General features: G+C 34.7%; 2 protein-coding genes across 2 annotated transcripts; one reads left to right on the forward strand and one right to left on the reverse strand.

The window, feature by feature from the left end:
- Positions 1-1,716: 1,716 nt before the first annotated feature.
- Positions 1,717-4,607, reverse strand: LOC139901540 (uncharacterized). The gene is made up of 5 exons (XM_071884239.1): positions 4,496-4,607; positions 3,233-4,296; positions 2,672-2,736; positions 1,808-2,516; positions 1,717-1,722 (listed from the first exon to the last, which is right to left on the reverse strand). Exons 1-5 carry the CDS (start codon positions 4,605-4,607, stop codon positions 1,717-1,719), a joined length of 1,956 nt encoding a protein of 651 aa, XP_071740340.1.
- Positions 4,608-10,731: 6,124 nt separating this feature from the next.
- On the forward strand, positions 10,732-13,202 carry LOC139897963 (transcription factor HHO5-like). The gene is made up of 5 exons (XM_071880679.1): positions 10,732-11,217; positions 11,343-11,578; positions 11,679-11,994; positions 12,523-12,599; positions 12,690-13,202. The coding sequence occupies exons 1-5, from the start codon at positions 10,998-11,000 to the stop codon at positions 12,942-12,944; spliced, it is 1,104 nt and encodes a 367-aa protein (XP_071736780.1). The 5' UTR covers positions 10,732-10,997; the 3' UTR covers positions 12,945-13,202.
- Positions 13,203-14,536: the final 1,334 nt, after the last annotated feature.

Raw genomic sequence — 14,536 nt, forward strand, 5'->3', positions numbered from 1 at the left:
TTCATATTCATACGAAATTTGGATAAAAGTAGTTATCCTCACTACTACAAAAATGAGTATAGAAACCCCTTTAAGAAACCGGTTTTGAGAATATACGCCAAAAACAGGTTTCCAAAGGTTAAAGGAACCGGTTTTTCTTTGGGCGGAAATGGGAAACCGGTTTTAAAAAAACCGGTTCCTAAAGTCTACTTTAGAAACCGCTTGATAAAAGTGATTAATTTGATCTTGTATTGAATAGATTGATTATTTGATACAATTGAATTATATTCATTTACAACTGCTAAGTGTTGGTTTTATACACAAGTATTACAACAGCTATTTCTAAATATGGTTAGGCTCCACTAAGACTTTTGGAATCACCATAGCATAAAGGGAAAAGCTGATATTGGCAGCCTGCTGTTAGCCGTTTACTTGTTTGCATTGAATCAGTCATGTGATCTTCTAAATTGGGAGATGATGAAGTCAAATACTTCTGATCCTAAAGTCAAATTACCTAAATAGGTAATTTGACTTTTGTTGACTGACATCTTTTATTTTAACACTCCCCCTCAAGTTGAATGGTGGGATTTCCAACATTCAACTTGCTGAGAACATTGCTGAAGAGTCTCCCGTTGACTGACTTGGTGAGGATATCGGCTAGCTGATCTTCGGATCTAATTGATGGAAGGAAAATGATTTCATCATCTAATTTTTGTCTAATAAAATGTCGATCAACTTCCACATGTTTGGTTCGGTCATGTTGAACTGGATTTTCTGATATGGCAATGGCTGCTTCGTTATCACATAATATCTGAATGCTATCTTCTGGTGGAAATTCGATCTCTGTTAGTAGTTTTTGGGTCCACAATGCTTCTACAACTCCTTTGGCTATCCCTCTAAACTCTGATTCTGCACTTGATAGAGAAACAACCTTTTGTTTCTTGCTTTTCCATATAACTAAATTACCTCCAACTATTGTAAAGAATCCGGATGTAGATCTTCTATCCCCTTTTTCTCCAGCCCAACTTGCATCTGTATATATTTGAGTTCTTAGATGCCCATTTTTCTTGAAAACAACTCCATGATCCGCTGTTTTCTTCAAATATCTGATGATTCTCATTACGGCTTCCATATGGTGAACCTGTGGTTGATGCATGAATTGACTCACAACTCCAACTGCATGTGCTATATCAGGTCGAGTATGAGCAAGATAGATGAGTTTTCCCACCATCCTTTGGTATTGCCCTTTATCAGCAAGATCAGCTTCATCTTCCATATATAGCTTCTGGTTTGGAGTCATCGGAGTATCAGCTGGTTTGCAATCAGTCATACCTGTTTCTGCAAGAAAATCAAGAACATACTTCTTTTGACAGATAAATATTCCCTGTTGGAATCGTAACACCTCAATCCCCAAAAAATATTTAAGTCTGCCCAAGTCTTTCATTTCAAATTCTTTAAATAAGTTTAATTTTAAGTTAGAAATTTCCTGTTTATCATTTCCTGTTATTATCATATCATCAACATAGATGATTAAACATGTAATCAAATTTCCTTTTCGTTTAAAGAAGAGAGTATGATCCGAGTTACTTTGTTTGAAATCGTATTTTTCATAAATAAAGTAAATCTCCCAAACCAAGCCCGTGGGAATTGTTTTAACCCATATAAAGCCTTTTTAAGTCGACAAACTTCCCTGTTTTTGAAGTTGTCACTGAATCCTAGTGGTGCTTCCATATAGACCTATTCCTTTAATTTAGCCATGTAGAAAAGCATTCTTCACATCAAATTGGTGAAGTGGCCAATCTTCATTTGCAGCGATAGAAAAGAGAACTCTAATGGTATCAATTTTCGCAACTGGTGAGAAGGTTTCGGAGTAATCGATTCCATATGTCTGATTGTATCCTTTCGCAACCAATCGAGCTTTATATCTTTCAATAGTTCCATCTGGTTTGTATTTTATTGTAAACACCCATCGATTCCCTACTGATTTTTTTCCTTGAGGTATGACACATTTTTCCCATGTGTCACTTTTCTGAAGTGCTTCCATTTCTTCTTCTATGGCCTTCTTCCATTTCTCAGATTTCATGGCTTGATCAACACTTGTTGGGATTTCTTCAGAGTATAAAGCAGAGTTGAATTTCTGTGCTTCATTGGATAGGTTTCCTTGTGCAATATTAGCCATAGGATACCTTGATCTTTGAGATTCTTTTTCTGGAGAGAATCTCTTTGGTGGTACTCCTCTATTGGATCTTTGTGGTAGAACATATCTTTCTGTGGTTTCAGCAGAAGTGGAATTGTTGTCAAGTGGTATTTCTTGAGTTTGACAGTTTTGTTCCTCTTGAACTCCATTATTTGAGGAGATTTCACTTGGTTCAATGTTAGGTGATTCGGGACAAGGATTTGGTGATTCGGGATCATGATTAGGTGATTCGGGACCATGGTTTGATGATTCGGTATCGGGATCAGGGTTTGATGATTCGGTATCGGGATTTGGTGTTGGTGTTTGAATGTTACCAGGATTAGGTATCCAGGTTATCCAACTGAGAGTGTCATTATCCTCTTTCTCCCCCTCACTCGTGAGTTGGGTATCATAAAAATATTCGGTTTCGACAAAGTCACATTTCATTGTAGTAAAAACATGATGTCTTTTGGGACTATAGCACCGATATCCTTTTTGGTTTATTCCATAGCCAACCATGACACATTTTTCCGCACAAGGATCAAGTTTGGTACGCTCATGTTTTGGAATATGGACAAAGACTGAGCACCCAAATATTCAAGGTTCAATGCTAAATGAAGTCGGAAGGGTATGGAATTGAGAAAGCGTATCGTTAGGGGTTTTTGTGCCCAAAACCTTAGTAGGTAAACGGTTGATAAGATAGGTAGCGGAAGCAAGGGCTTCATGCCAAAAACTTTTCGGAGCCTTGGATTCATTTAATAAAGCTCTTGTCATTTCTAAAAGTAGTCGATTCTTACGTTCGGCTACGCCATTTTGCTCTGGGGTATGAGCACACGAGGTTTGATGAATAATCCCATTATTTTCGCAAAAAGATTTCATTGATGAGTTTACAAACTCACCCCCATTATCAGATCTTAACATTTGTATGTTTTTATTAAACTGAGTTTGAACCATTTTATAAAAGTGAGAAAATTTCTCAAAAACTTCTGATTTGTGGGTTAGAAAATAAATCCAAGTCATTCGGTTATGATCGTCAATAAATGAGACAAAATATCGAAAATTTTTCCCCCCAACAACCGGTGCAGGACCCCACACATCAGAATGGACTAGAGCAAAGGGAACTTCTTTTCTAGTATTACTAGGTTTAAATGTACTTCGGTGGCTTTTAGCCAAAATACAAGTTTCACATTTTAAGTTTACATTAGACGGAAAAAGACTAGGAAATAACACGTGTAAGTATCCGGCTGATGGGTGACCCAACCTCCTATGCCATAACCAAGCTTCCCTCGTAGGTGTCCCGTGAGCAAGTGTCACGGTACCTTGTTGGGTTACTTCGTCCACATAGTATAAACCACCCCGTTCGGTACCACGCCCAATAATTACCCCAGTCCTAATGTCTTGAAGGATACAGAAAGTGGGATGTAATAAAACGGAACAATTTAATTCTTTTGTAACGTGACTAACAGATAAAAGTTTATGAGACAGAGTTGGAATATATAAACAATTAGACAATTTCATAGTCGGAGTAATTTCAATTTTCCCACCCCCTTCTACTTGTACAACGCCTCCATTGGCCGTTTGAATTTTATTAACCCTAGGTTTTGATTCGGAATAAAAATCTGATTTTTCAAAAGTCACAGTGTGAGTAGCACCGCAGTCAAAAATCCATTCATTATTTTTTATTTTGTTTGAAACAATATTAATTTTCCCACAAAAACTTTCATTTTTTACATTTGAAAAATTCATATCTTTAAAAGAGTCGATTTTATTACTTGAGCCAGTAATATTTTTTAAACACTTGGTTTTAATTGGGCCTTCATCAAATTGTTTAGTTTTAGTTGGGCCATCAAATTGTTTAGTTTTAGTTGGGCCATGTCTTGATCCTTCCCTTTTATTAATATCTAATCCGAGATTAATATTTGAGTCTAAGGGTTCCATCACATCTCTATCTGCTTTAATAGCAGACTCATTTTCTTGTATGGCAGCTATGTTCAGGCTTGGGTTTGCTTTACTTGATCGATTTGGTTTGAGTTTAGGGTTTAACCCTTGATCTCTCATCAGATCTTGCAAACAACTGAATCGATTATGGTTTACCCCTTTTTTCTCTTGTACAAATCGATTTGCAGTGAGAAGGGTTTTGCCTTTTCAATTTAATCGGTTGTTGCAATCGAGGGTTAGAGGCATTTTTTCTCACAATTTTGGCCGGATTATACAAATTAATTTTAATACCAGGGTCAAAATTCAGGCTTAAGAGTTTTTTCCTCACCCTTTTGTCTCATTTATGCAAATTAAAAGAGGAGTTGTTATTAGGGTTTGAGATTTTTAATCTCAACCCTGTACCTCGATTGATTGCTGAAGTGTTGTTCGTTGTTATTTCACGGTTGTCTCTGACCGCCGCTACAGTCGCCACCGTAGCTGCCGTCTCTGCCACTTTTGTCGTCGTCTCCGCCATCTTCAGCCTTTTACCTTTTTGGTAGGCTATGAAGTTTCCGGCCCCGGTGGTGGTTTACAGAGAACGTTAAGGTAACTATTCTCACTCAGCTTCAGTTGTTCATATTTCATACTACTGCTGGTTTGATGAATCGAGCTACCGTCAATTTTTGACATGGAAGCTTGATTTTTTTTTCTGGTAGATTATTTAAGCAAAAAAAAAAACGGTTGTAATGATCCCTTGATCTACACCGTTAGCTCTGATACCATGATAAAAGTGATTAATTTGATCTTGTATTGAATAGATTGATTATTTGATACAATTGAATTATATTCATTTACAACTGCTAAGTGTTGGTTTTATACACAAGTATTACAACAGCTATTTCTAAATATGGTTAGGCTCCACTAAGACTTTTAGAATCACCATAGCATAAAAGGGAAAAGCTGATATTGGCAGCCTGCTGTTAGCCGTTTACTTGTTTGCATTGAATCAGTCATGTGATCTTCTAAATTGGGAGATGATGAAGTCAAATACTTCTAATCCTAAAGTCAAATTACCTAAATAGGTAATTGACTTTTGTTGACTGACATCTTTTATTCTAACACCGCTTCCTTATTAAAAACCGGTTCCAACTTTGGAAACCTCTTTTTACGTAAAACCGGTTTCTATTGTTTCACTTTAGAAACCCTTTTCCAGTTAAAACCGGTTTTGATACGAAAAGGTGTCTTAATTTTTTTGAGCGGGAGAGATGTAAATTTAAACCTAAGAACCAAAACCAAAATCAAAACCTCACTTTACCCTCCACCATCACTTTCATCTTCCATTCACTCCATTAAAATTTCTCATAAAACACTTTCAAAAACAACAAAAAATTTACTTTTGTAAGTTCCACTACTTTGATTTGTGTATTTTTTTTTTATTGATGTTGTTAAATTTTCTTTATGTGCTAATATTTGTGTATTTTTAGATCAATTGGTTACGTTGCTGGCTCCAAACACTTTGTGAACGTTTGCACATTTTTGAGGCTGGTGTAGTTGAAAGAAAGGTGCAAAAACACATTCTGGTTCGCATTTTCGTCTCAAAAACTTGCAGCCTACACATGGTGAATTTGAAGATGATGCCATATTGCTCAATTTGCACCAATTTTATTACAATGATATCTTCTGCAAACAACATTTTGTTAGAAGTAAGAATTAAAACATAGTCTAGATTCATAACACAGATAAACATTTGGTCTTGTAACCAATTCGTGTATATATTTTGATTATTACGTTTTTCAATTCGTGTATTATTTAACGAAGGTTTGATGTTATGTGTACATATCTTGTAATACCAGATATTGTAATTAAGAAAAAGAAAAACCCAGATACTAAGATACTTTATTTTCAATTTTTATTTTTAAAAATTTTTGATAATAGAAATCAGTTTTTAATAAAAAACAGGTTTCTATTATCAAGAATAGAAAACTTGTTTTTTTTTATTAAAAACCGGTTTTCAAAGTCAAGTTACGAAACCGGTTTTAAAACCGGTCTCCACTTTAGAAACCCCTACCCATAGAAACCGGTTTTAGAACCGGTTTCGAAAGCCCTTAAAACCGGTTTCGAATCTCCTTTTTTGTAGTAGTGCCTGGTTATACATAATTCAAACAAATTTCTACTGTATTCTAATGAACTTTTGTTCGAATTTGAGTTCGAACAAACAACTATTCGAGCACAGTTAAGTAAACCCTATTCGAACAAAGACTTGTTCGAACACAACTGATATAGAACAAATACTTGTTCGAACATTAAATGCCAGTCCAGTTTAAATTATAACAAATACCTCTCTGAATATCCAACCTTAAAACTTTGCACTTTAAAGTTAAATATATATCAAGTAGATCTGTATTTGAAAGTTAAACATCCTTAATCATCGCACGTCATAAAAATCTATGTTCAAAATACAAACAATTGTTGTAACGTGGTCTCACTTCGATCCGTGATCTAAAAGTGTCCTAGCCATCCTGGTCCGGTAGTCCCTTGCTAAAGCCTCAGAATCATGATCAAATGGATAATGGAGATCACATGCTAACATATCCATGTGTTTGCAAACATATACCACAATACCGGTTATGAACACTGCCCGAATGGATGTGTTCCCGGATACCGTCGATCGGGTTCAGATTTCCGTCCGAACGTGTGTGTTACGTGCAAATGATGAGGGTCGTTGAAATAAATGATCTACTGATGCCAAAAAATCACCGTTCAAAAAAAAGTAGATGACTTTAGTATCGCATTAAGCAATGGGTTATGGGGAGTAGTTGATTGCCCTTAACTTGGGAAAACTATAATCTAAGTTATGTATCTCATATTGTTGTGTTTGTGTTTTAAGAATTGGTGTGTATTTTTATTGTATGTGAGAACATAAATTGTTGTTTGCGAAAATCTTGACTTTGGGCATTATAATTTTTAACATTTCCTGAGTTTGAATTGTTCGAACAAAGCATTAGACTAGTTCGATCCTCTGTGTGAACAAGTATGTGTTCGAATGAAATGACCTATGTTCGAATTAACTGTACGGGGTCATGACACTTTCTCTCGCTCACGAACTCTTAACCTAAGTTCGAACATGTTAGCCTGAGTTCGAACCACCAGTGATGCAAACAAATGGTGTTTTTTGGCAATTTTTTAAAAAAGTGTAAAATGGTAAAAGGTGATTATATAGTTAAAGAAGGTGTAGCTAGGCTAGTATTCCAATTAAATATGATGGAAGTATCACAAAGGAAATATAGAAATCCTATTAAATATGATAGAAGTATCTAAAACAAAATATATGAGATTGAGTTTTGTTGTTGTTGTATCTAAAACAAAATATAGAAAAGTAATGAGTAGCTACATAAACAATATCTCATTACACCACTTATTTCCTCTTCATTTTTTTACCTGATCTCTTCTTTGACAACGCATGAAAATAGAAGGGAAGAAGAAGAAGAAGAAGAAGAAGAACATCACACGAACAACGAAACCTCGATGACACAGAGATGATAGAGGGTGGGGGATAGCTTCCCCGTTGGAAAAGAGCTCAGGAACTAAGCTCCACTCTGTATGCTCTAAGTTCGTAAGATAAGGACATTTAGTTATGTTTAGGTTTTCATAAATAATTTAAATTAAAATTAATCATGTCTAATGAAAATAAATTATAATAGTAATTGCATTTTATTTTTTGTTATAAAAAACTTTTTTCCATTGAATGAGGCTTAACTTATGCAATTCGGGTAATAGTTAGCATTTCCTTTTACCAATGTAATTTTTTTATTAGATTAGATTAGATATAAAAGGTCTATTCAAGGGTATTGAAGTGGGTAACGATAAAATCCTTTTATCCCACATCCAATATGCGGATGACATCATTTTCATAGGTGAATGGTCACACTCAAATGCTTTGAATCTCCAAAATTTACTTAAATGTTTCGAGCTCGCCTCCGGGTTGAAAGTTAACTTCCAAAAAAAGTTGTGTACACGGGACAGGTGTCAATAATGTTGAGGCTAATTCCATAGCCAATCTCATGGGATGCCAAGTGGGGCAATTCCCTTTTTCCTACCTTGGGCTACCTATTGGGTGTAAAATGAAACGGTCGAAAGATTGGAAACCGGTAATTGAAAATTTTCAAAATCGATTGTCGAAGTGAAAAATGCGTACGACGTCATTTGGTGGACGATTGGTTCTTATTAAATCGGTTCTCACGAGTTTTCCATTGTATTACTTCTTTCTCTTTAGTGCTCCGCCGAGTGTGTTAAAAACCCTTGAGAGAGTGAGGCGTTCTTTTTTGGGGCGGGGGTGATTCGGGTTCAAAAATAAATTGGGTCAAATGGAATAATGTCATCTCGTCTTATGAGAATGGGGAGGTGGGGGGTTAAATATTGGTTCTCTCAAAAGTAAAAATCTTGCTTTACTTGGAAAATGGTGGCAGAGGTTTAAAACCGAAAGTAATTCACTTTGGGTCAAAATTATCCGTAGTATCTATGGCTCTTGTGGTGGCTTGTTGATGAGTAGTGACTTACCTCACTCCTCATCTCTTGGCACTTGCACTAACATTATTTTGGCAGGAAAGGCAACTGATGATTTGAATGTACCTTTTAGTAACTCCTTTATGAAGACAATTGGTGATGGATCATCTACTTCTTTTTGGCACGAAATCTGGACCGACAGCAGCAAGTTGTGCGAGTTATACCCTAGACTTTTCAGACTTGAAGCTTCAAAGAATGTGTTTGTTCGTGATCGTGTGCAATACAGCAGCTCAGGACCCATTTTTACATGGAACTGGAATCACAGTCCCTTCGGCCGTTCATTGGGTGAGCTTTCATTCACTCACTGATCTACTCTCGGGTACTGTTCTGGACAGTAACGTGATGGACGAATGGTGCTGGAACATGGCAGGTGACGACAAGTTTACTGTGAAAAAAATCTCAACCGTTGTGGATGAACAACTTCTAGAAATCGACAGCAACAATAGTGAGACGCTTCGGAACAATTTGGTACCAAACAAACTTGAAATTTTCTTAGGGAGGGTAATCAACAAACTTATCCCCGTCAAACTTGAACTTGATAAACGGGGCATTGACTTACATAGTGTGAGGTGTCCTTTTTGCGATGATGACTTGGAATCTATTGATCATGCTTTAATATTTTGCAAACACTCCTTGGACGTGTGGAACCGTATTATTGGATGGTGGGGCTTTGGAACGTTTCGAACCTCAGCACTAATGAAATACTTCGTGGAATTGCTCATTCTCAAATGTTAAGACGTGGAAGATTAATTTGGCAAGCCGTTGAATGAGTTTGTTTTTATTTCATTTGAAAAAATCGAAACAGTATGGTTTTTCGCGGTAAATCGTGGAACACCCCGATCGCTCTAGTTGAAATTCAAACCAAATCCTTCGATTGAATTTCGCATATATTAAAAGGAAAGAAAATAGACTGGTTAAATAATTCAAGTGTGTTTCTTACTATTTAGTTAGCTTGTATTGTATTGGGTTGCTCTCTTTGCAACCTTCGTATCGATGTAACTAATCTCGTGTGCTCATGGATGCCTAATATCCGAGCATTGTACTTTGTTTTAAGTTAATTAATAAAGTTTTGCTTGTTTTTCAAAAAAAAAAGAAAAAAAAAAGATATATAAAAATTTCTAGCAATATTTGCTTTTCACATATTACAATATATAATTATAATTATATTTATCCTTTACATACTAAATGGGGTGGCATTTAGTGTAGTTTTAACTATATTCGTTGTTCGTTTTGCATTTGCGTTCACATTACAAACGGTCCCTCAACTTCGACTATATTTACATAACAACCTCTCAAGTTTTCACTATTTCAGGGGTTAAAAGTGTAAACACATAATTTTATTAAAATAAAAGAAACTAATTCCACCAGAATTTATAACGGACCCTATCTTCTCGCTCGGTGCGAGTTAAATTTTTTCGAAGCCACCGTTCAATTCAGAAAAATCTTACGAACCCAACGAGACTAACTATACGCGAAACGGACAATTTTTTTAAAAAACGCTAAACACAACGACAACCCATATCTTCCCGCTCGCCACGAGTTAAATTTTTTCGACGGCAGCGTCAGACTCGAAATAATTTTATGAACAAAACGAAACTAACCAAGTTTGAAACGGACACTTTTTAAAAAACGCTAAACACAACGACAGCTCGTATCTTTCTGCTCGCCGCGAGTTACATTTTTCTACAGCACCGTTACACTCGAAAAAATTTATTGAACAAAACAAAACAAACTACGTTCGAAACGGATACTTTTTAAAAAATGCTTAACACAACGATATCTAAAACGGCGCTTAACACATGGGCCGTGTTCCCCTCTGTAAATACACAACGCTACGTTAAATATGAATACGCATCCCGAAAGCCCCCGTCGCAACGCGCGGACCGGTCTGGACTAGTTATTATATTATTATTCGACGCGGTCCGACTTATTTGAGTATAATCGAATTGCCAAATGGTCAAGTCAAGAGATATATTTGTAATTTAATTTAATTTAATTTAAAATATATAATTAAAAAATACGCGACGAACCGTGTGAGATATAATCACTGTCAAAATCCCTTGTGAAAATAAAACAGAATCTTCATTTCTTCTCTCTCAGAGTTTTCATTTTGTTCCATATATATCTAATTTTATTATTCTTAATTCTGTATCTAAATCTATATATTCGATGTATATACCATTATAATGATCTACATCTACAGTAATTTATAAATTAGATTCCTTTTTTCAATCTTTCTCCTACAAAATTTTAATTATATCTACACGCAACTATATATCTAAATACATATAGATATATACACAGATACAGATCCTCACTTCCTCTGTTTTGCAATTGCGATAATCGAAATCAATAGTTAGTGATGGGTAAATTGATTACACCTCACGAGTTGAGTTTGGATCTAAAACCGATTTTTATCCCTAAAACAATCAGTCAGTTTTTGGGTGAAATTACAAGAATCGGTAACGTATCTGAAAAGATTATTAAAATCGATGATTTCATTACCGAGTTAGAGACGGAAATTAGTAAAATTGATGCGTTTAAACGCGAACTGCCGCTTTGTATGATGATAATGAATGATGGTTAGTATGTTAATTTGATTTTGTTTGATGATGTAAATGCATACGTTTATGATTTTGTAGATGTATGCCAAGTGTTCGATGATTTGCTTCAATTAATGTTGGCTTTATTTTATCTGTTGTTTCAGCAATTGTTACTTTGAAAGAGGAATTAATGGTTTGTAAGAATTCAAATAATCAGCCACTTAAAGAATTTTTACCTATTAAGAAGCCTTATGATAATGATGATGATGATGATCCAAAAGATGAAAGTGATAAGAAGAATTGGTTAACTTCTACTCAGCTATGGAACACAATTGACAATGATTTGGGTACAAATCGAGTTTCGAAACAGAAACCAGTGGAGCAAGTAATAAATCAAAAGGTAAAAAAAAAAAAACTTGAAATATATATTAATAATGTGTTTGTTAAATGTATGCATCTATTTGTTATTGGATTCATATATGTATTTGATTTTTATATAGATAACTGAGGAAGAACAATATGAGAATCGCGATTCGTTTTGTGGAAAATTTATCCCATTTAGTGCTCCTGGACTGACACTTGTTACTCCTGGAATCAAGAGTTTATCAAGGGGAAACGTTTTCGATACACAAGCTGTTGCCAATAAGAAGAATTTGGTTTCTTATTCTTTACCGGATGTTCAGTCAGATATAAAGATCGGTAACCCTCAATCGCAGCAGCCACAACAGCAGACGTCTAGGAAACAAAGAAGATGCTGGTCTACAGAATTGCATAGGCGATTTGTTAATGCGTTGCAAGAACTTGGTGGTTCAAAAGGTTAGTTTTTGAAATGTGAATGTTTATTTGGTGTGTTAGATTTAGATCAAACTTGGTTTTGTAAAGTATTGATCAAAACTTGTGAAAAGGCATATCTTTAGCTATGTATAGATTGGGTTATGTCTTGTTTATTGATCAACCTTTGATGAAAACCATTTTTGATGTCTCATGAAAATGCAACCATTGGTTTATAGCCATTCAATGTTAAAAATGTTGACACTACTAACTTGACATCTAATGGAAGTGTACGTAAATGCCTAGTCAAACGTTGAATGTTGAACTGTTCGGCATTTAGTTGTACCATTCAATGCTGAACTCTTCAGAAACAAGCCATTGAATGCTGAACTATTCAGCATCCATTGTTGAACCATTTAATTAAGAGACAATTAAATGCACCCTAGGTTTATGGAACATAATGCCATTAGAAATTCAATCTAGTGCTGATTATGTTCAATTTACTTAAAGTTTCAAAGATACTTGATCTTCATAATCCCAAATTAAGTTTGATTTTTTATAATCTTCTTGCAGTTGCTACCCCGAAGCAGATCCGGGAGCTTATGCATATTGATGGTCTCACCAATGATGAAGTAAAGAGCCATTTGCAAGTAAGCTATCACCTGTTTATTTATAATCTACTGCAATTACTCTATTTTAAGCTAAATTCTAAATGGTTTTGTTTACGTTGCCAATTGTAGAAATATCGTCTTCATACGAAAAGGCATCCATCAGGTACTGGTTCAGGAGGTGGGACCCAACCCCATGATCAGTATGCTGAAAAATACTTGAATTCTCATTCGGGTTCTCCTGATGGACCGCTTCTGAACTGTGCCACCGATGGAAATGGAACTTTCACGACTGGCGGTGATAGTATTGATGATGGAGAAGATGATAAATCTGAAAATAATTGCTGGAAAGGTCATCTGCACATCTTAAGCAAAGATAATGTATAGAAGTTTACTTATTTTATCGATAAATAGTATATTCACGGCGATTAATTAATGTGGGAGAGCTCATAAAAATAAGAATACTACACAAAAGGGTGAAATTTTGCAGGATTAGTTCATTCTTTTACTTTTTCTTGGATTCTTGGCTTCATGTGAGATGAGATACACTTGTTTTTGAGATGAGGAAACATGATTATTCAACAATGCAATATTTTATTTATAATACATATTATTCGATTGTGACAGATTGAATCTTTTGTTTGATTGTACTTGGCTAGTATATTAGATTCCAATAAGGGTATTTTGGTAATTTGGTAAGGCAATGTGTTTGTTGTGTAATTAATATGTGTGTGTGTGTGTGGAGGTGTAGTAACATGCACAAAGACTCTGCAAGAGTGAGTTTGGAGCAAGATATGTTGGCTTTTGAGAAATGGGAAAAGCATCTCATGAATCATAAGGTCTCTTTGCATTTATCATAAGGTCTCTTTGCATTTAGCAAAGGTCATCTTTCATTTCACACTGTTTTTTTCTTTTTAAAATTTATTATTGGTCAAACATATGTAATATATAATATTATCTATCTTACTATTGAATATAACTTGTATTAAAAGATATCTTTAATCTTTAATGTACTACAGTACTAATATATTGTAAAATTTGACTAACTAGGTGAGGAGCTCTCGCTTCGCTTTGGGGCTCCGTTTCGAATATAATTTATCGCATTTAATTCGTAAAATTATTTGAATTTAACGGTTATGTCGGTTAAACGTTACTCAACCTCAACGAAAAGATGAATCCCAATTTTAGCCAAAAAAATTACCATTTATCCCCTCAATTTAGTCATAGTCAGTGTTTCCTTGTGTGTATAACATCCAAAGCATGGGGTACAAATATTTTAAGCATGAGACTAAGTTATTATTCATTGATTTGTTTTTTAGATAAACGTATAATAATAATAATGAATAGTTAGTAGATAGTAAAAAGTATGAGCTCGATTTATAATGAATGAGAAGTTGTATGGTTAAATTATAAAGTGTGAAAAGGTTGTGGTAAGTTTATGAAAACTATAGAGTTAAAGTATTAAAAAAGGTGGGGTTGAATTGTAATAATAAAAAAGTTAATGAATGAGAAGTTGTATGGTTAAATTATAAAGTGTGAAAGAGTTGTGGTAAGTTTGTAAAAAATATAGAGTTAAGTATTATAAAATGTGGGGTTAAATTGTAATAACTAAAAAGTTTGTTGTAAAGTTGTGAGGATTGTGAAGTTCACTATTCACTTGACCTCCTCTTAGGTATATAGAGTAATAACTGAATGGAATAGGAATCTTGATTATTGGATATAGTATTCTCAAAAAGGTTTCCTGTATGTACTATGGAACAGGAATCTTTCTTATTGGTTTTACATCAACATATTGGACTTTTTCATACAACTACTTCAGAAATATGAAACCCATTTCTTTCATAAAAAATGTGAATGTGAATTCTTTACATTGGGTACCAAGGAGGAAAAGAGCTATAAGGGTAACTATGTAGAATTTATAAAGGCTAAAGTCCCAAGTGTTTTAGTTATGAACATAATTATCTTCAACCGTCTTATAT

The sequence above is a fragment of the Rutidosis leptorrhynchoides genome, chromosome 3 (assembly GCF_046630445.1).
Source record: "Rutidosis leptorrhynchoides isolate AG116_Rl617_1_P2 chromosome 3, CSIRO_AGI_Rlap_v1, whole genome shotgun sequence".
In the NCBI taxonomy this organism is placed as follows: Eukaryota; Viridiplantae; Streptophyta; class Magnoliopsida; order Asterales; family Asteraceae; genus Rutidosis; species Rutidosis leptorrhynchoides.